The 21,142-nt window shown below is 43.0% G+C and overlaps 1 protein-coding gene across 1 annotated transcript in view; it reads left to right on the top strand.

Moving 5' to 3' along the window:
• LOC125417871 (protein VCF1-like) overlaps positions 1 to 20,192 on the top strand; it is a 34,513-nt gene extending 14,321 nt beyond the window's left edge. Inside the window, exons 2-3 of the mRNA XM_048461401.2 lie at positions 9,237 to 9,336; positions 19,908 to 20,192. Coding sequence (XP_048317358.2) covers positions 9,237 to 9,336; positions 19,908 to 20,192 — 385 coding nt within the window. The remainder of the gene's footprint in view (positions 1 to 9,236; positions 9,337 to 19,907) is intronic.
• The last annotated feature ends 950 nt before the right edge of the window (positions 20,193 to 21,142 follow it).

The following is a 21,142-nucleotide window of genomic DNA, read 5'->3' as shown; positions in this document are numbered from 1 at the left end:
CCCCGGCTGAGATGGAGGAATTTAAGCCCAGAAAAAGGCAGAGAGGAGGGGAGGGGTTCGAGGCCGAAAGCTGGGATGGCGTAGCAGGAGAGAGGGATTAGCTGGGGGAAGCTGCCCCTATGGAGCAGCCAGGGAGATAAGGATGGCGGGAATACCGTGTGTACCTAACCAGACTCGTATGGCGGTCAACACACTCACCCCTCCACAGGATCAGAGCCCCTCGCTGGTCAGAAGACTCCGTGCCTGCGGTCTTAGCTTGCTGCAGGCCGGCCCTCCACAGGATCAGAGTCCCTCGCTGGTCAGAAGACTCCGTGCCTGCGGTCTTAGCTTGCTGCAGGCAGGCTATCAGAACAAAGGGACTCCCGTCCCTTTGCACTCACCGCCTGCCCCGGGCCTCAGTGTCCACCCCGGCTGAGATGGAGGAATTTAAGCCCCGAAAAAGGGAGAGAGGAGGGGAGGGGTTCGAGGCCGAAAGTTGGGGTGGCATAGCAGGAGAGAGGGATTAGCTGGTGGAAGCTGCCCCTATGGAGCAGCCAGGGAGATCGGATCCTGTTTTCTTATCCAGTCTCTAAGTCTGTGCCTTTTTATAGGTGAGTTGAGTCCATTAATATTAAGTGATATTAATGACCAGTGTTTGTTGATTCCGTTTATTATGTTTTTTTTGTATGTGTGTGTGTAGTAGAGTTTGTGTGTTTCTCTTCTTTGAGTTGTGGTTGTGAAGGGTCACTAGTTGTCTGGGTTATTGTAGGCAGTGATGGCAATGTTGGATTCCTTGGGTTGCGATTTTCTTTCTATTACTTTCTGTAAGGCTGTATTTATGGCTATGAATTGTTTAAATCTATTTATATCCTGGAATATTTTGTTTTCTCCGTTGATAGTGAACGATAGCTTGGCTGGGTATAGTAGTCTGGGTTTGCATCCATGGTCTCTTAGTTTCTGCAGTACCTCTATCCAGGATCTTCTCGCTTTCATGGTTTCCATAGAGAAGTCTGGTGTAAGCCTGATAGGTTTACCTTTATAAGTCACTTGACCTTTTTTCTTTGCAGCTCTTAATATTCTTTCTTTAATCTGAATGTTTTGTGTTTTGATTATTATATGGCGATGGGACTTTTTTTTTGATCCAGTCTATTCGGCGTTCTGTATGCTTCTTGAACCTTCATAGGAATTTCGTTCTTTAGATTGGGAAAGTTTTCTTCTATAATTTTGTTAAATATATTTTCTGGGCCTTTGATCTGCAATTATTCTCCTTCTTCTACCCCTATTATTCTTAGATTTAGTTTTTTTATTGTGTCCCAGATTTCCTGAAGGTTTGTGAAGAAAATTTGTTGGATTTGCCGTTTTCTTTGACCAGAGAATTTATTTTCTCTATGGTATCTTCAGAATCTGAGATTCGTTCTTCTATCTCTTGTATTCTATTGGTTATGCTTGATTCTGTAGTCCCCGTTCATTTACCTAGGTTTTCTATATTCATCCGGTTCTCGTTTTGTGTTTTCTTCATTGCCTCCATTTCAGTTTTCAATTCTTGGACTGTTTCCTTTACTTGTTTGATCATTTTTTCTTGGTTTCTCAGGGTATCATTCACGGATTTACTTATTTCTTCAAACTTTTTGTTATTTTCTCATCCATTTCTATACTCATTTCTTCAAACTTTTTGTTATACTTCTCATCCAATTCTTTAAGGGAATTATTCATATCCTGTTTAAGGGACTCTATTGCTTTCATAATGGCACTTTTTTCCCACTTCTTCTGGGTTAGAGTGTTCAAGTCCTTCTGTTGTAGGGTCGTTGGGATCTGGTGTTTTCATGTTGTTTTTCAGATTGTTGGAGGAGATCTTGCCTTGGCGTCTGCCCATCTCTTCGTTCAAATGCTCTCTATTGGAACCTCTGGTAGCGGGTCAGGTTCCCTTGTTGGGCAGGGAATTCACTGATAGAATGCCTACCTTTCCTCAGGCAGGCTATTGTAGCACAGGCACTCCCTCTTTCCGGGATGTGCCTACAGAGCAGGCCCAGCGTGCAAGGCAGCTGAGCTGGGGAAATTTTATGGCCCCAGTGGGAAGGGAGAAATATTGGAATTTGTACCTGGATGGAAGCTGGGATGGCAGGCGGGAGAGCGTAGCAGGGTGGAACCAGCACTGCAGGGTGACCTGGGAATCTATGGGGTCTGGGAAAGTCCAAGTTCCTCCTCGCCGGGCCCCTGCCGCGGGCCTGAAGCAAACTCACCCCTCCGATGGCCCTCTGGCTGGAAGCTGGGATGGCTGGTGGGGGAGCTAGCAGGGTGGAGCCAGCAGTGCAGAGTGACGTGGGAGTCTATGGGGTCGGAGGAAGTCCGAGCTCCTCCTCGCTGGGCTCCTGCTGTGGGCCCGAAGCAAACTCACCCCTCGGATGGCCCTCTGGATGGAAGTTGGGATGGCTGGCGGGGGAGCTAACAGGGTGGAGCCAACAGTGCAGAGTGACCTGGGATTCAATGGGGTCGGGGGGAGTCCGAGCTCCTTCTCGCTGGGCCCCTGCTGTGGGCCCGAAGCAAACTCACCCCTCCAATGGCCCTCTGGATGGAAGCTGGGATGGCTGGCGGGGGAGCTAGCAGGGTGGAGCCAGCAGTGCAGAGTGACCTGGGAGTCTATGGGGTTGGGGGAAGTCCGAGCTCCTCCTTGCCAAGCCCCTGCCGTGGGCCCGAAGCAAACTCACCCCTCGGATGGCCCTCTGGATGGAAGTTGGGATGGCTGGTGGGGGAGCTAGCAGGGTGGAGCCCTGGATTTACCTTCTTATTTAGCTTCTCTAGGATCATGAACTATAGGCTCAATGTCCTTTGTTTATGGCTAGAATCCACTGATGAGTGAGTACACACCATATTCCACTTTTTAGATCTGGGTTATCTCACTTAGTAAAGTGTTTTCAATTTCCATCCATTGGCATACAAAATTCAAGATGTCATTGTCTTTTACTGCTGATTCCATTGGTCAACATCTCGGTTCTTATGTCAATACCAAGATGTTTTCATTACTGTAGCTTTGTAATAGAGTTTGAAGTCAGGGATGGTAATGCCTCCAGAAGTACTTTAATTGTAAAGGATTGTTTTGACTATCCTGTTTTTTTTTGTTTTGTTTTTCCATATAAAGTTGATTATTATTCTCTCAGGGTCTGTGAAGAATTTTGTTAGGATTTCACTAGGATTGCATTGAATCTATAGATTGCTTTTGGTAGAATTGCCATTTTTACTATGTTAATCCTCCCTATCCAAGAACCTGGGAGATCCTTCCATTTTCTGGTATCCTCTTCAATTTCTTTCTTCAAAGACTTAAATTTCTTGTCAAATAGATCTTTCACTCCTTGGTTAGAGTTACCCCAGGATACTTTATGCTATTTGTGGCTATCATGAAAGGTGATGCTTCTCTGATTTCCCTCCCTGCTTCTTTATCCTTTGTGTATAGGAGGACAACTGATTTTTTGGAGTTGATCTTGTTTCCTGCCACATTACTGCAGGTGCTTATCAGCTGTAAGAGCTCTATGGTAGAATTTTTGGGGTCGCTTATGTACACTATTATATCATCTGCAAATAATGAAAGTTTAATTTCTTCCTTTCCAGTTTGAATGCCCTTGATCCCCTTATGTTGTCTTATTGCTCTTGCTAGAACTTAAAGCACTATATTGAAGAGGTATGGAGAGGGTGGACAGCCTTATCTTGTTCCTGATTTTAGTGGAAAGGTTTTGAGTTTCTCTCCATTTACATTAAAGTTAGCTGTTGGCTTGCTAAATGCTAACATATTTAGGTATATACCTTGTATCCTTATTATCTCCAAGACCTTTATCATGAAGGGGTGTTGAATTTTGTCAAATGCTTTTTCAGCATCTAATGAAATGATCAAATGGTTTTTTTTCTTTCAGTTTATTTCTGTGATGAATTACATTTATAGATTTTCTTATGTTGAACCAGCCCGGCATCTCTGGGATGAAGCCTACTTGATCATAATGGATAACTTATTTGATGTGTTCTTGGATTTCGTTTGTCAATATTTTACTGAGAATTTTTGCATCGATGTTCATGAGTGAGATTGGCCTGTAATTCTCTTTCTTGTTTGAGTCTTTTTGTGGTTTTGGTATCAGGGTAACTGTAGCTTCAAAAATGGACTTTGGCAATGACTCTTTTGTTTCTATTTTGTGAAATACATTAAGGATTATAAGTATTAGCTCTTCTTGGAAGTACTGGTAGAATTCTGCATTGACACCATCTGATCCTGGGCTTTTTTGGTAGGGAGGTTTTTGATGACAGCTTCTAATTCCTCGCGACTTACAGGTTTATTTAAATTGTTCACCTGGTCTTGATTAAATTTTGGTGTATGGTATTTATCTAAAAAATGTCCATTTCTTTTATATTTTCCAATTTTGTGGCATACAGGCTTTTTTAGTAAGATCTAATGATTCTCTGAATTTCCTTTATGTCTGTAGTTATTTCTCCCTTTTCATTTCTGATCTTTTTAATTTGTGTGTTCTTTCTCTGCCCTTTGATTAGTTTGGAAATGGGTTTGTCAATCTTGTTAATTTTCTCCAAGAACCAGCTTTTTGTTTCATTTATTTTTTGGATTGTTTTCTCTGTTTCGATTTTGTTGATTTCAGCCCTCAGTTTAATTATTTCCAATTTTCTACCCTTCCTTGGTGAGTCTGCTTCTTTTTTTTCTAGAGCTTTCAGGTGTTCTGTTAAGTCTCTAATGTGTTCTTTCTCCGTTTTCTTTAATTGGGCACTTAGTGCTATGAATTTTCCTCTTAGCGCTGCCTTCATAGTGTTCCATAGGTTTGGGTATATAGGTTGTGTCTTTATTTTTGTTGAAATCATGGAAGATTTTAATTTCTTTCTTTATTTCTTCCTTGATCCAGGGGTAGTTCACTAATTGACTTTTCAGTTTCGATGAGTTTGTAGACTTTCTGGGGGTTGAATTGTTGTTGAATTCTAACTTTATTCCATATTGATCCGATAGTACACAGTTGGTTACTACAATTTTTTTTGTATCTGTGGATGTTTGCTTTGTTACTGATTATGTGATCAATTTTTGAGAAGGTTCTATGAGATGCTGAGAAGAAGGTATATTCTTTTTCTTTTTTGTTTTAGTGGAATGTTTTATAGATTTCTATTAAGTCCATTTGGTTCACTACATCAGTTATTTCTATATTTCTCTGCCGGATCATGTGGAACAAAGGAGCCCATGCAGCAGGAGCTGGAGGTACCCTGCACTCCCTTCCAGTGACCTTCTGGGTGGGCCCACATTAGCCATTTCGATGGATCTCCTCAGTACAGGAACAGGGACTCTTATTGGGCCAAGCACCCCGCAGACAAAATGGCAGACTTGGGAGTGCAGGGTCATGTGGAACAAAGAAGCCCCTGCAGCAGGAGCTGGAGGTGCCCTGCACTCCCTTCTGGGGATCTTCCAACTGAGCTGACACACACTCACCACTCTGGGTGGATTGCCTCAGTGCAGGATCAGGAACTGTTCTTGGGCCAAGGACCTCACATACAATAGGGCATGCTTGGGGGAGGCAGGGTCATGTGGAACAAAGAAGCCCCTGCAGCAGGAGCTGGAGAGACCCTGTGTTCAATTCCTGGACCACCTGGGATGGGTGGGCACACACTCAACCATCTGAATGGATCTCCTCAGCACAGGAACAGGGACTCCTTTTGTAATTTCAAAATTTTAAAATATATTGACAAAAACACTGATTTAAGAATATATTCTTGTCCATCCATTTGCATGCAAAATTCAAGATGTCATTATTTTTTACCGCTGAGTAAAACTCTAATGTGTATATGTTCCACACCTTTTTTAACCATTCTTCTATTGAGGGGCACCTAGGCTGTTTCCAGGTTCTGGCTATTACAAATAGTGCTGCTATGAACATAGTTGAACAAACGCTTTTGTAGTATGTTTGGGCATCTCTAGGGTATATTCCCAAGAGAGGAATTGCTGGGTCCTGAGGGAGGTTGACTCCCAGTTTCCTGAGAAACCGCCACACTGATTTCCAAAGTGGCTGCACAAGTTTGCATTCCCACCAACAATGGATGAGTGTTCCCCTCATTCCACATCCTCTCCAGCATAGGCTATCATTGGTGTTTTTAACTTTAGCTATTCTGACAGGTGTAAGATGGTATCTCAAAGTGGTTTTGATTTGCATTTCCCTGATCGCTAAGGAGGTTGAGCATGACCTTAAGTGTCTTCTGGCCATTCGAAGTTCATCTGTTGTGAATTCTCTGTTCAGATCAGTACCCCATTTTTTAATTGGGTTAATTAGAGTTTTAGTGTCTAGTTTCTTGAGTTCTTTGTATATTCTGGAGATCAGACCTTTGTCTGATGAGGGGTTGGTGAAGATCTTCTCCCAGTCAGAAGGCAGCCTTTTTGTCTTACTGACAGTGTCCTTTGCTTTACAGAAGCTTCTCAGTTTCAGGAGGTCCCATTTATTCATTGTTTCTCTTATTGTCTGTGCTACTGGGGTCCTACTTAGGAAGTGGCCTCCTGTGCCTATATCTTGTAGACTACTTCCCACTTTCTCTTCTATCAGGTTCAAAGTGGACAGATTGATGTTGATGTCTTTAATCCATTTGGACTTGAGTTTTGTGCATGGTGATAGATATGGATCTATTTTCATTCTTCTACAGGTTGACATCCAGTTATGCCAGCACCATTTATTAAAGACGCTTTCCTTCTTCCATTGTATACCTTTAGCTCCCTTGTCAAAAATTAGGTGTTCGTAGGTTTGAGGGTTAGTATCTGGGTCTTCTATTCGATTCCATAGGTCGACTTCTCTGTTCTTATGCCAATACCAAGCTGTTTTCAATACTGTAGCTCTGTAATAGAGTTTGAAGTCAGGGATAGTAATGCCTCCAGAAGCCAGACCCAAAAAGAGGAACACGGTATGTATTCACTCATAAGTGGATTCTAACCATAATTAAAGGTCTTTGAGCCTATTATTCGTGATCCTAGAGAAGCTAAATAAGAAGACGAACCTGATGAAGATTATTTAGCTATCCGCCAGGAGGTAGGAAATAGTCAACAGTCCCAGGTAACCTTGGGTGCATGGGGGGGGGTGGGAGGGTTGTTGGAAGGGGAGAGGGTTAGAGAGAAGGGAGTAGGGGAGGAATGGAGAAAGCTCGGTTGACCGGGATGGGGGGAAGTGAGGAAGGATGAATGTGGGATCAGGGAAGAATATATTTCAACTAAGGGAGTCATATTAGAGTTTACAGGAAACTTGATTATATATGGGATCCCAGGTCCAAGGAGAGATCCCCAGATTGTTCTCTGGACAGAGGAGGGGGTGCCTGAACCGGCCTTGGCCCATGACCATACTGATGAATATTTTGCTTATCACCATAGATCCCTCATCTGGCGTTGGATGACGATACAGATGGAGGCCCGCGTTGGAGCACCGAACTGAGCCCCCCAAGATCCAAATGAGGAGCAGAAGGAGGAAGAAAATGACGAAGGACTGCGAGGGATACTATCACCCACTGATACAAGGGGTCGGATCTAAGGAGAGTTTACCAAGGCCAGATGGACCGTGACTGATCAAGCATGTGATCCAACCAGATTCTCTGAATGTGGCCGGATTTTCTGAATGTGGCTGGCCTGCAGTCTTTCTGAGAAGCCATTGACAATGACACTGGGACTGGTTTCCTCTGCATATACTGGATTTTTGGGATCCAGTCTGTTTGGATGCTCACCTTCCTGGACCTGGAGTGAGGGGGGAGGAACTTGGACTTCCCACAGGGCTCCTGCTTCCCTTGGGGACAAAGAGGGAGGAGGAGAGGGAGGGGGGAGTGGGAGGGCGTTGGGAGGAGGGGCGTAAATGGAAACTTTTTATAATTTAATAAAATTACTTTCAAAAAAAAAGAATATATTCTTGTGTTTATGGACATGATTAATTCACAGGAAACTTTATGCTTGGAGAATTTAACAGACTGCAAAATTCTTTCATTTTTAATACATGGCTAAAACTATATAAAATGACTGTGCTTTGCACAAATACCTGAGGAGAGACACATACAGGCTAAGTATTTTTTTTACAAAATAAAATCATATACAAATCTCCTGAATGATTTTATCCATATAGCATCTGTATCATGATGATATTATTTGATTTAGACATGTGATATTTCATTATTTTTCACTTTCAGAAGTATTTCTCCATAAAAGAAAATCTTCACATTAAATATCAAATGCTGCATCTTGGGCATTGCCCTGATGCAGTTAATTTTCCACTTTAACTTATTATAAGGAGATAAGTCAGGAAACATTTGCAAGAGTCAGTGGCAGTAGATCCAACCAGTTATGTGTGTTAACACTGCTTTGTCTGGGCATACCCTCTGCTTGCTATATCCAGCTTCATTTTTTGTAGACAGTTTGATTGAAAAGTCTTTAAAATAAGTACAATATCTGACCATGAAGAATCCTCTCAGACAATAAAGCAATATTGAAAACTAGGGAAAAATAAGTGAACTCAGACAAATACATATCTAAAATCCTACCAACCATCTTTAATATAGTAACTGATCAAGAATATCTCTATAATAGCATATAAAGAAAATTCAAGAATAATACTGTCAAATATCACAAACTAATTATTTGTGGAAAAAGGGCATGGGGGAAAATACAAGGAAATGAAGCATGAAAACACTTCTAGACAGTTTCAGGAAAGTCATCAGCCACAGTGTTATGGTGGCAGTCAAGTCAACTAGCTACAACGACATCACACTTGTTGGTATAGCAACATGAATGATCTGACAGTACACAGGACGTGTCTGTTCCTAGCCACAGGCAGAAAGGACACAAGAGTAAATAGGCAAAGATGGCTCACGTATATTGAGTAGCCCTATGGCAGGGCTTAAAATCATCTAACTTGGAGCAGTTATTTCAGAGGATAAGAAAATGAATCTGGACAGGTAGAGTTCTAACGTTTGACCACAAAATTCATTAAGTTTTTGGTCCCAAACAGTGATTCAAATTAAGATTCTGATTTGGGGAACTTGAACTTGGGCTTTGGGCACACCTAGGATTCCTAAGATTCCTTTTTGACATGTTTGCTCCACTGCCTAGTGCCATCTACCTGCAGACTCTGAATCCATTAGAGCAGCTCTTACAGGTCCAATCCTAGACAAGGCTGCAGATTTGGGTATTGGCACAGGGCTGAAAGTTAAGCACCCAAAGATCAATCCTGAATGACAACAGGTTTTCCTCTCCCTCTGAAAACTATTTTCAGGAAAAGGGTAAGAGATGACAATGAGGCAGACAACCACGATGACCCTCATTCAAAGAGGAATAAGAAGGACCAGGCCTTCCAGGACCCTCGCGCTAAAGAGGTAGGCACAATGGCCACACAACTTCTCCTTTTTACTCATTGCTCACTCTGTGGCATTAATTTCCATCTCCACAATGACAAGAGAAGCCTCCCAGACACACTAATGAAAGTCTTCTCCTTGGATGCAATGGTTTTGAGGCAGAGCAGGATTTAAGCATTGTAATAAGCATAGCTTTACTGTGTAGAAAGAGAGAGAAAAGACCAACAGAGATGTTCTCCAAATCCAGCCAGGAGGAATTGGGTTCCAGAAATTCCCTCACCTTGCAAATAGGGAGGGAGAATCAAATCGCACTTTCTATGATTAGGAAAGACGTAAACTCAACGAACAGAGTGGCGGGCTACTAGCTGCAATGCTAATCTTGCTTTCTCCCTGAATAAATGAAAAGCAAAGTGGGGTTGTGTGAAGGGACATGGGAGAGCTTTAGGGCTGCTTGTGCCGAAGAGCTGACATTTCAACTTCACAGTCTTTACTTTAACAACCAGTAAGGGGTAACACAGCATGGTTTGAGTGGACGCATAAGTGAGGAGGGAGCATTGTAAAGGCTTTCTGGGCAGCTCTCATCAGGCAATGAGTAAGTATGGCTGACTTTTACCTTTCTCAAGCAGGAGATGAAAGGCTTGTCAATGTGTGCCATTCCTCTGGGACAGACACAGGTAGATTTTGGATAAAATATACCTAGATCTACCTGAGTCAAGCACGTAGAGTTCTTGACCCATTGAAGTTTCTGCTGCATATGGTCACCTAAATGTGAACACTGCCTTTGTTCCCAAGGTTAGCATCTTTAGATGTCTGCATGTAAATCTGCTCCCTGGATCTGAGGTATGAAATACGGTAGAGCAAACATAAAGATGAAAGCTTCTGTACATGTCTGTCTTCCTGATAGGGAACAATGTCTTCACAGTGTTCTCCCAATAAGTGAGTAAAACAAGAAGTGGAGACTCAAGGAGAGCATGTGGATTACTAGTGCAGGCCCCAGACCTTTACTCTGCTATTGATCACATGGGACCTGATGCTCAAGTTCCAAGAAAACAGCAGACAGACAAATAAGAAAAGTGCATTATGGGCATCACACCTACTTAGTTTAGGCTTCTGTGCACCCTTCACGTGCCCAACTCGGAACTATAGCTTTTTGTGACAACAGTGTTGTAGGCAGAGTAAGGAAGGCTGCCTGCTGGAATGTTTGGTAACCTGTTATATTTCTTTCTGGTGCTAGCAGTTTGTGGGCTGTGCTTGTTGGTTTAACTGTCAGCCTGATAAAACTTGCAAGCACTTGAGAAGATCTCTTTTTAATACTTTTTTGTATTCTTTGAAATTTCTTGGTAATCTCCACCTGCACAGTACGATATTTCTTCATCATCCTCACCTGCAATCTCTCCCTTCATCTTGTGGATATAGATGTCCCATCTGTGACTGAGCACTCACAGTTGCTCAAGGCACTTCCAAACGTAACGTGTCTCTGCATTGACAACTTCTTATTGCAACTAGAAGCTTCTCAAATCAGTGTTGAGAGCAGTGCAGACCTAGGCAAGCAAACATGAATATTTAGAAGACAGTTTAACAACATGTTCATGTGGCAGGACGACAGTAAGTCTTCCCCCAGCACTTTGAAGGAAGTATCAGCTCACTAATAATAGGTTTTGACTATGTTTATAGCACCAGGCATATCGCCATTCATGTGGAGCAGACTTCAGATTCAATCAGGACAAGAATATGTTAGGTGCCCGAACAGAAGTGCAGTCATTACATGAGTGGGCTCATCATGCCTTGCTAGTCAGTATTGTGTTGTTCTGGGTCCAGCAATGGGTAAGATCACTTATATCCTTTATCTCACGACAGCCAGCATAACACCTTCTGGGTACTGTGAACATTAGCCACCTGGGAGATTTGCAGGTGAGTTCAAGACTGACTTCCCTACGACCTGTAACAAAAGTTTATAGTATTTCAGCCACAGGTGCCTATTGACTTGTTGTGTTGGGCAACCAAGAGCAGTGGAAATTGCCTTTACAGTTTGGTCACCTCTGAGGCCTGCCAGACAATAGGGAGGTAATTTGTGTGCAGGGCTGAGATTATTACTTAATGACCTATGGCTTCACGGAATAACATTGTTCACCCACAAGCAGTATCCTTGTTACAAATAGCATCTATGCGGGCTGGAGAGATGGCTCAGTCATTAAGAGCACTGTCTGCTTTTTCAGGAGACATGGGTTAAATTCCAGCACCACATGTCAGCTCACACCTGTCTGTAATTCTAGTTCCAAGGCATCTGATGCATTCACACATATGCACTTACCACTACTACTTTCTCCTCACTTCTTTACGCCTTGACAATGCTTATCCATTTAGGAGCAACCTTGTTTATGGCAGCTCTCTGGTTGTTCCTATCCTGGGCAGGCCGAGATGCTTCAGTTATTGTCATACCCAAAGTTCCACAGTCTTCCTTTATGCTGTCTATTCGCATAGACATACATGGAGGCAAAACTCCAATGAACATAGGATAATACAGACCAATGTACAGGCAAAACACCAATGTACATAGGATAAATGAATCATTAAAATTGCATGTACACCATGAGCTTGGGTTGGGCACATGTTCTTGTGGTGCCTGGTTTATCATCTAGTGCTTTTCACAAAGCTTCTTCACACCCTGAGTTTTCCTTAGCTGTCTACATCCTGCTCTCTCCAGTTCCTTCCCCTAATCTCACTTTACCTTTCCACCCACAGTCTGCCCTTCACTTTTTCTCATATCACATCTTCCACCACCTCCCTCTTATGATATATTGTACTCGGGGGTCTAAGGTCATCGGTGTTAATCCTTTGGGTCTGGTCCTTTCAAGGGCAAGCCACATCCACTCCCAGACACTTCTGACTTCCTGGTTGCCATCTTAACCTCTTCTGTCCCTCTCTCTCGGCGTGTGCACATGTGTCTCTTCTCTCTATGTTTTTATGTCTCTATGTCTCTGTTTCTCTGTCTCTCTGCCTCTTCTTTAAGTAATAAATGTTTAGCTTTAGGTTCAGCCTCATGTCTACTTACTCCGTGGTCTGCTGCACCCACCCGCCTGCTCTCTGGGCTGCATGGCGGGACCAGCCTGCCACCCTGGGGATCTTGCAGGGACCCACAGCTGTCCTTGTCGGACTAGTGGCTGCTCTGCGAGCCTGTTGGGGAACATGCCAACATTAAACAACAACACTGGTGCTGCGGACTCGAGAGATTCACTCGCCCAGGGGCCAGGATCCCAGCTTCAGGTTTAGTCCGGGACTCTGAGCTCCCATTTCCGGGATTGAATCAGGATCGAGGACTTTCTCAACACCGACCCACATGTTCCATCTGCCAGGAGTCATTCCTACAAACAACATTGTCTCCTAATCATGAGTTTCCCCACTCCGGCCAGCTTAACTGAGTCTTTTAACCGGGGATTGACCGGTATTCCTGCTGTTTTTAGGCTTGGGGGGAACTTCTCTGCCCCTTCGCTGGCATTCAATTACGGCTTGCATCCTCTGTTAAGTCCGTGCCTGGGACAGCTTGGCTAATGGCCAGCACCCAGCATTCCTGCACCTGGGGGCCTGGGGCCCCCAGTTCTCTTTTTCTTTATTTAATTCTTTTCTTCCTTCTTATCTTTCTCACGGACGGATTGGTTGATATGGTTCGGACTATAACACCCCACTCGTTAACCTGGATGCCTGTTTTCAAGGTTTGGTTGTTCTAGTCATCTGCATCTGCATCTCGCCTTAATGGCTTGAGGTGCCAGGGTTTTTGCGGGTTTTTCATGGTCTTGACCATGGGAAGCAAGTCGTCCCAGCCTAAATATGCCTTACTTAAAATACTCCACACTTATCCATCTTAAAATTGTCTGTTTGCGTGGGTTTTCACGATTCAATACTCTGAATAGCAACCACCCTTGGCAGGCGGCCCCAGGCTTTTAACCTGCCGGCTTTTCCATTCCAGCTGTGACATGGAGCAGTTTGCTCGGTTCCAGCCTTTTGCCCCCCTCTGCGGCTTATGGTTCGGCATGGCAGCTCAACAACAGGGCAGATTACGCCTTTAGGTCACTCTTTATTAAACTTAAAATCCTTACAGCTCAAAAATTGTAACTTTTCCCCCACAACACGTGGTTGCCGCTGCTGCCATGTTCACTGGGGTCAGGTGACTTTATCGCTAGATTGACTGAGAGCCAGGTCACGTGACCAAGCTCTCCCATTCTTATGTATGCCCTGCCTTTCCTCTCTCCCCCCCTCAGTGTTCAATGAAATCCTCTCATTACAGGTGTTTTGCATAGTGACATGCCTTTGATAGGGCCCATCAAAAGCATGCACGTTGCCTAATTCCTGTTCAATATTTCTATATATAATAATTGTTCATTACATCTCATTTCAGACTACAAAATCATAAGTCTCATATTTTAAACTGGTATGTACTTTTACCTCTCTTATATTTAATATTAAGCTGTTCTCTACCATTGTCAGTTCTGCCACTAATCTTAATGTTACAACAGTTTTTTTTCTTTCTTTCTGTCTTTTTACAAATGTGAATCTTACCTGTTAAGAGCCAGTACAGTCAAGCTCAAACCCAACCTTCCAGACAGATTCTATACTGCAGTTATACCTAATAATCAGCCCTCAACTGCTCAGAGATCTGGGGAATGTGATATTTAATTATTTAATTATCTAAAAAACTTTTCATAACAAAAAGAGACAGGGTGGCTCCTAGAACACTCTGTTTCCTCCAAGAAGACAAAAAACAAACGGTCACAGAACAACGTCCATCAGCAGTTGCAGAGCAGTGTTCATCTGCAGTTCACTTCAACAGCCCAACGCTGACCATTGGGCAAAAACTGCCTTTCACCTAAACGGAAGACCTCCAGACGTGGACAAAATCACTGGAATTGACAGCCTAGCTGCCCGGGTAAGGTAGGCCTGTCTTCCTACAGATTTCTTAGCCCACAGGGTCTTCTAAAGCCTGACAGACTCTGTGCTAAACAGCAAAGGTCAAATCCAACCTTCAGCGACCATGGAGGATCCAAAAAAGTATCTCTGGGTGCCAACCAAGTAAGTTCTCTGTCATTTTTTTAATCAGTAACTCAAATAAAATCTCACATAGACATTATAGATGCCTCGCATTATAGAAAGACATTATAGAAAGCCAGCTGCAAGCTAGAGATCAAGCAAGCAAGGATCCTTGTGCCTATTCTCTCACTGCTCTTGACTGTAGGTGAGATGCTGCTCCTAAGTTCCTGCACTGATTTCCTGCAAAAGGAGATGAAACCCCGGATCAGTAAGCCAAAGTAAATGTTCATTTCTGAGTTGCTTTTGGTCAGGGTGTTTTATCACAGCAACAGAAATGAAATGAATAGGGGCCCATGTCCCTCACTCTTGACTCCTTTGTACGATGTGGAAGACAGAACTTCATGAGGGAGACATGAGAGGGCTCTGAATCTTTCACTAATGTGAAGAAATGTCCATAGTTGCGCTGTTAAATCTAAGCAAAGGGGGCACCTTCTGAAGTGACCTTCTTAGAAGATACAATCATTGGAAGGGTGTGTTTGGGGGTGAGGGAGCTGTGCTAAAGGGGCGTCATAGCTTGTAGACGTTTTAAGAACCCTTGACCATGGAGCATGCCAAAGTATGGCGAGCATTCTCATATGCAAGTCCATCTTAAACTCTTGAGTTGTCAATTGATGATAAACATGTATTCTACATTAAGGCTTCCTAGTCGTCTTTTGTTTGCCTTGTTCAAACTCCACTCATTCCTTTCACACAGATGAGGTCATATGATTTGTATCAGAGGTGGAATTTTTCAGTTACAATGCGCATTAGCACTCAAGGTCTGGCTCAATTTTACCTTTCTTTCTTCAGATAGCCTGAATTAGGCCCCCTTCCTGCATACAGAATTTTCCATTTGAAAATGAACAGTCCCTTGTTCATTTGCAAAGTGGTAGTAATCCAACAATCTGCTTTCTTGGGTGCCTTCTGACTCAAGTGTGCAGTGTTTGGTGGGATCAGTGAAGCAGGGTCTGCCCTTGTAAATGTGAGGAGCTTTTGGCAGTTAATAGTCAAAGGACTTTAGTGGGCTTTTTAGGGCTTGTCAGTTTTGGTTAGTAAACAACATCACGTAATTCCTGGGGTGCAGCGAACACTAAGGGTGAATTTCATTACACTGTTGGGGACACAGAAATGAGTATCTCTGAGGTATATAGGCACAGAATTGGATGAAAAGCCAGAGTTGAAGATCAAAAAATGCTAAATTCACTTGCTTTTTACCTTAGGAGGCATTATCTAGTTGTATATCATGCATATTCATGAATTTCCATTCAGTATTTGGGATGATACTTCAGGATAACTTTCTTCCTTATTGCTTTTGTTTCCATTTCCCCAGGAATTGTATCACTACCAATGGAGGCTTTCTCTCCACTCATTGGAGACTGGCCATACTTCTTCCAGGTGCTGCCTTCCTCCTCACCTTTGATTTGAAGCTGCTGTCTGCATTCCCACCACCTCCTGTTTGCCAGTTCTTTTCTACAGCTTCTCACTGCACCTTACCATCTGCACCTGCCCCTTCCTTTGCCTTAGCTTACACCAGAGAAATCAATCTGGGGAGCATGCTAAGCTCAAAGGCAGGAATATGGAAATTGCCAGGTGATGTCTGCAGTGGTTGGGACATTTTTCTCTCTCTGTGTGTGCACTGTTCTCAGCGACTGTCTCCCCTTCGCTCTCTGGGTGTCACCAGATGTTGCTTTCTGCTTCTGTCAATATCACCAAGACCTGTGCGTTCTGTTTCTGGATACTTTGCAAAACTTTGTGGGTGTACTCTGTCATATTTGTCCTCCTCTCCCATCCATCCACAAGAGCACCTGTCTGTGCAGCTCAATAGAGTTCTTAGCAAGACACCCAAGCTCTCCACATGTTCTTACCATGTCTGCTCCTTCACATTTCATGGCTGGAGAATTCCCCTAGGGGCCACAAACCCACATCATATCAGCATCTGTCTGTCCTCCAAATCATCCTCACCAGTCTTGAGCTCTTGTTCTCCCCAGTGGTTACACTCGTCTGTGAGGATTCCTCCCATAGTGCACTGCCTAGAGCAGGTGGCTTTCATCTTCCAGTCATTTTATTTTTAAGATTCTAATATACTTACCTCCTTTCAACCTTGCCTTTATCCCTGGAACCCTTTCATCTACTGCTCATTTTTGCTCAATATCAAATTTTGGCGTTTATTTTCTTTCATTGAAAACACACATGCGTGCCCGTACACACACACACACACACACACACACACACACACACACACACACACAGAGAGAGAGAGAGAGAGAGAGAGAGAGAGAGAGAGAGAGAGAGAGAGAGAGAGAAATACAGCCTATTCAGTCCCTATAATATTATTTGTTTGCATATATTCTGGAGTGGGCATTTGGTATTGGATAATCAATACCAAATTGTGGGCTTTGTTCTCCCACTTCCAGTGTCCCTTTGTTGCCTATAGGTTTGTTTTCATTTTTGTTTTTCATAGCGCTGAGGTGTGCTGGGTATTTCCTGGCCACTTTGGCATGTCTGTGGTGGTTGTTCTTCAGTTCACTTTTCACTCACGTTGGTGAGACCATGGGTGTAGCATCTGACATTCCTAGGAGACACCGGCTCACAGGAAACTTCATGATCCTCTGGTTTGAGCAATCTTTCTTTCCCTCTTCCATTCTCTTCCTTGTGTCTGTTGGGACTGGGCTCCACGGTGCTGCATTTTCATTAGTTGTGGTTTTCTTTAATGGTCTCTGTCTGTTGGAAGAAGATGTTTCCATGATGCTGCACGAGGACTGCACTTCTGTCTGGGTATAAGGGTAAATATTTGCAGTGTAGTTAGGGGTTATGATGTCTTCTTAAAGGGGCACTTACTGCTTCTGCAGATTTCATTATTTTAACTACCCCAAGGTTTCCTGTACCAGGTGTGATTTCCCTCCTCCTGAGCAGGACTGAAGATTGAGGATCTGTAGGTCACCACTAGTCCATGTGCCACTACTGCACCATTGGGGTTATCTTACATGCTGTTCCTATCTCTCTGTATGTCTCTATCCCTCTCTCCCGTCCTTATTCCCACCCTCCTTCCCTCCCTCCCTCCCTCCTGATTGTTTGTCAAGCTCTCAGCACTTTTCTAGCACCGTGTCCGCCTTTCTGCTGCTATGTATGCCCCATGGTGGTCATGAGTGCTTACTGACCTCTGAAACTATGCGTTTCTCTTTTGTAAGTTGCCTTGGTCATGGTTTCTTCACAACAATAGAATATAACTTAGACAACATGAGTATTTTTTGAACCAATACGTAGTATTGGGATTTATTAACTACACTTTAAGGTTTTCAAAGAACTTGGGAAAAATAGGTGTCCCATAAGAAATCAAGAATATCATTCTTTTTTAGCAAAAACACAATTAATATCATCTGAAGACTATTTATTAATAGATGACGTATCATTTAGATTAGTTGAATTTCCTTCGGCATTCTTTTTTTCATTCTTTCTTTGCTCTTCTGTGTTTACCTGTCCATCTGTCTGGGGTTTTGTTTTGGCAGCTTCTTGATAGATAGCTGGGGCTTTCCTGGAGCACATATGTAGCCCATACTGTCCTCTAGATCCTCCTTCTTCAGCCTCCTAAGTGCTGGTATTACAGGTGTGTGCTCATCCGCCCTGGCAGCTACTTCCCTTACGAAAACTCTTTGCTGGTTTCTGGTTGTTAATAGCCAAGATGCTGAAGTTGTACAACTACAATAAACACTATTGTAATAGTGATGCCACTACACAGCTGAGGTAAAATTTTATAAGCCAGCTAGAAATTAGAAACCATGAGGTTTCTAATTTACTAGTTTACTCAGGTAAACCACAACTTGCCCATGTTGCTAAAGATGATCATAACCTTAGCATTCTAATCCTCCACAGTCCACCTGACTCTACAGGAGTACTGCTCAGCACATGGAATGCTGAACGGGGCTCAAACCCAGTGCATTCTGTGTGCTAGGCAAGCTCTCCACTTTTGTCACCATACCCCAGGAACCCTCAGTGTAATATATCCAGTTTTCATATGATACTATGATCTTCCTGACACAAGAGTGCAAAGCAAAGTGCTTCTGTTTGTGATGATTCCCCTACTTGCCATTAACAATAAACAAAATCACATGAAACAACCAAGAAAGGAAATGTAACTCAGAGAAACCAGTGTGTGCACTGGATGTTTTTATCCAATGTGATACATTGTTTGGTTTTTGCGTGTTTATAAATATACCATATAATAAATTGCTACAACTAGATTTTTACATTAGAGGCCTTAAAAGAGGCATAGTTTCTTTGGATTCCTCTTGACCCTTTTCGCAAGCATGGTCCCTAAATCCGCAGGTAGCTATTTGATAGTTACTCACCCACAGATGCATATGACTTTTGTGTCTCTCATGTAAAGTCTTTGAGTGCATGAATCTCATTGCATAAATACTCATTGGATACCTGTAGTTGATGTAGTGTGCTGATCAGTTCCACATGACCAGAGAATGAGGGCACATCTTGGTTTCTGTCATTATTACAGCTACCATAGGGAAAGATGACCTTATTAGATGTATGATACCAATAGTGTTCAATATTTCTGGTCACATAAGGGTCTTTGTGATATCTCCTCTTCCTTTGATAGTATTAAGATAAGAGGCAAGAACTTCATGAGTGTGTGTAAAATGTGAGTTTCTGTACCTAAGGAGATGAACCCCAAGTTCCCATGCATGTGAGAAAAGAACTCTACTACTGAGTTGTATCCCTAGTCTAGAAAACTTCAGAATATAGCTCTTTGGGTGGGATCCCACATAATATCAGCAATATGACAGAGTACAGTTACTTCAGGAAAGACAACGTTGAGAACAAATTTACCATATACCAACTATACTAAACCCACTAATAGGAGACCAGTCTGTGTTAATCATCAGAAATGATGGCCAATGACCTACAGTTGTCATTAACAAATATCAAAATCATTTCAAAATCAAGTGGAGCCTTGCTTGGGGTCGTTGGGTGTGCACATATGTTCACTCTCAGGGATAGGTTTGGAAAGATCCTGTTATTGGTATGTATACACATGTGCACATGTGAATGTATGTGTAAGTAGAACTTTCCCTGTCATTTCTTTGCCACATTGGGACTTGGGCTTGCATTCTATTTTACTCATTTATCCCTATCACATATTCCAGTATTGATTGCTTCTTTACCTTGGCTGTTGGGAGTTTAATTCCCTGGTCAGGTAATTAAAATGCAGGGTGCTGCAGGGTCAGAGGATATGTGAAGGGTTTTGGAGGGAGAAAACCTGTGTTTGAACCCTCTCCAAGACATTCCCAAAGACTCGCCTTTGGGTTTGTAAAACATCTCTTTCCTGTTGTGTCAAATGGGTGCTATTAACCCGAGTTTGAGCAATAGCACTGCTGTCAGGAGGGAAGGAACTACCCAAGTGTTTGCACTTCATAGAGTGTGGAGCCTTTTGTGGAGTGTGATGCCAGTATTCTTCAAGCTGAACAGGAAATGATGACAGTATCATAATAGCCATCCTCCTTCTGTCTTTCTCCTTCCAGACGTCAAGCAGTGATAATGAAAGAAACCACAGCAGCATCAATAACCCAATACGAGGAAGTGTACCAGAAAGCAGCTTAAACCAGAACATTGCTGAATGTTACTCCAATATCCCCGAGTTCTCACACAAGGACTATGCACTGTGCCAAGGCCAAGGTGCTTACTCCATCGTTAACCAGATCTTGAAGGAAGCCCATTTCTACAGCCTACAGAAGAGAGGACAATCACAGTGTGATGACCTTGGTGCTTCTCCTCCATTCTTTATAAAAAACAATGACATTGACTGATGCGGGAGAATTGTCTGTATTCTGTCAGTCATATTTTAATAAAACGCTGATTGGCCAGGCAGGCAGTATAGGTGGGAAAATCAGACAGGAAGTAGAGGTGATGCAATGAGAACAGAAAAATTCTGGGAAGCAGGGAGGTTCCTCTGGCACTCCTGCGCAGACCACCGAAGAGGCAGCATGTAACTTGCCCAGCTGAGAAAGGTAAGGAGCCATTATGGCTAACATAGATGAGAATAATGGGTTAATATAAGTTATAAGAGTTAACAAGAAGCCTGACCTAATGGGCCAATCAGTTTATAACTTAAAGAGATCTCTGTGTGATTGATTTTCTCTGGGACTTGCTGGCTGTAGGGTACTGAGCGGGAACAGATACCCCAACAAGCCGGCCCTCATGTCACAATTGACACAAAGCAGTCTTGGCTTTTGTCTGTATTTTCAGTAAGAGTCAATGGGCATTTGTATTCTTTTGCTGTTTTCTCCACCACTGTGATTTCAGAGGGTCTTTTGTGACAGTTTGATATGTTTTCTGTCAAGTCTGGTGTTCTATTCATATTAAAAGAGCAGCATGAGGATTTCTCCTGATACTGAATGGCTTGTTTGTCCCATTCAGTTTGGATTTCAAGTTACTCATTTAGGGTCTCCATGTTAAATGTCCTTGTACAATGTGACCCCTCCTTCTGAGAAGCTAAGACCCATAAAAGAATGTGTACTTTCCCTTAAAACATGAAAGAGGAAACAACAGCAGAAAATAAGCCAACACCAAAGTGGTAATGAGCATTGATTAGAGGGAGAATGGGGCTTGTTCTCATTCTGAAATGAATGGCAGGGCAGCTCCTCAGAAGGTAGATTTTCTATCTATAATTGCACAAATGTCAGCCTCTGCAGTTGTGAATGTGAAGCTGGGTCTGTCTACTGCACTCCACATTCCGAGTGAGAAGGCTTCTTACTTT

Source organism: Myodes glareolus, chromosome X (assembly GCF_982192425.1).
Source record: "Myodes glareolus chromosome X, mMyoGla1.1, whole genome shotgun sequence".
Taxonomy (NCBI): domain Eukaryota; kingdom Metazoa; phylum Chordata; class Mammalia; order Rodentia; family Cricetidae; genus Myodes; species Myodes glareolus.
This window is presented reverse-complemented; position numbering and strand designations above follow the sequence as displayed.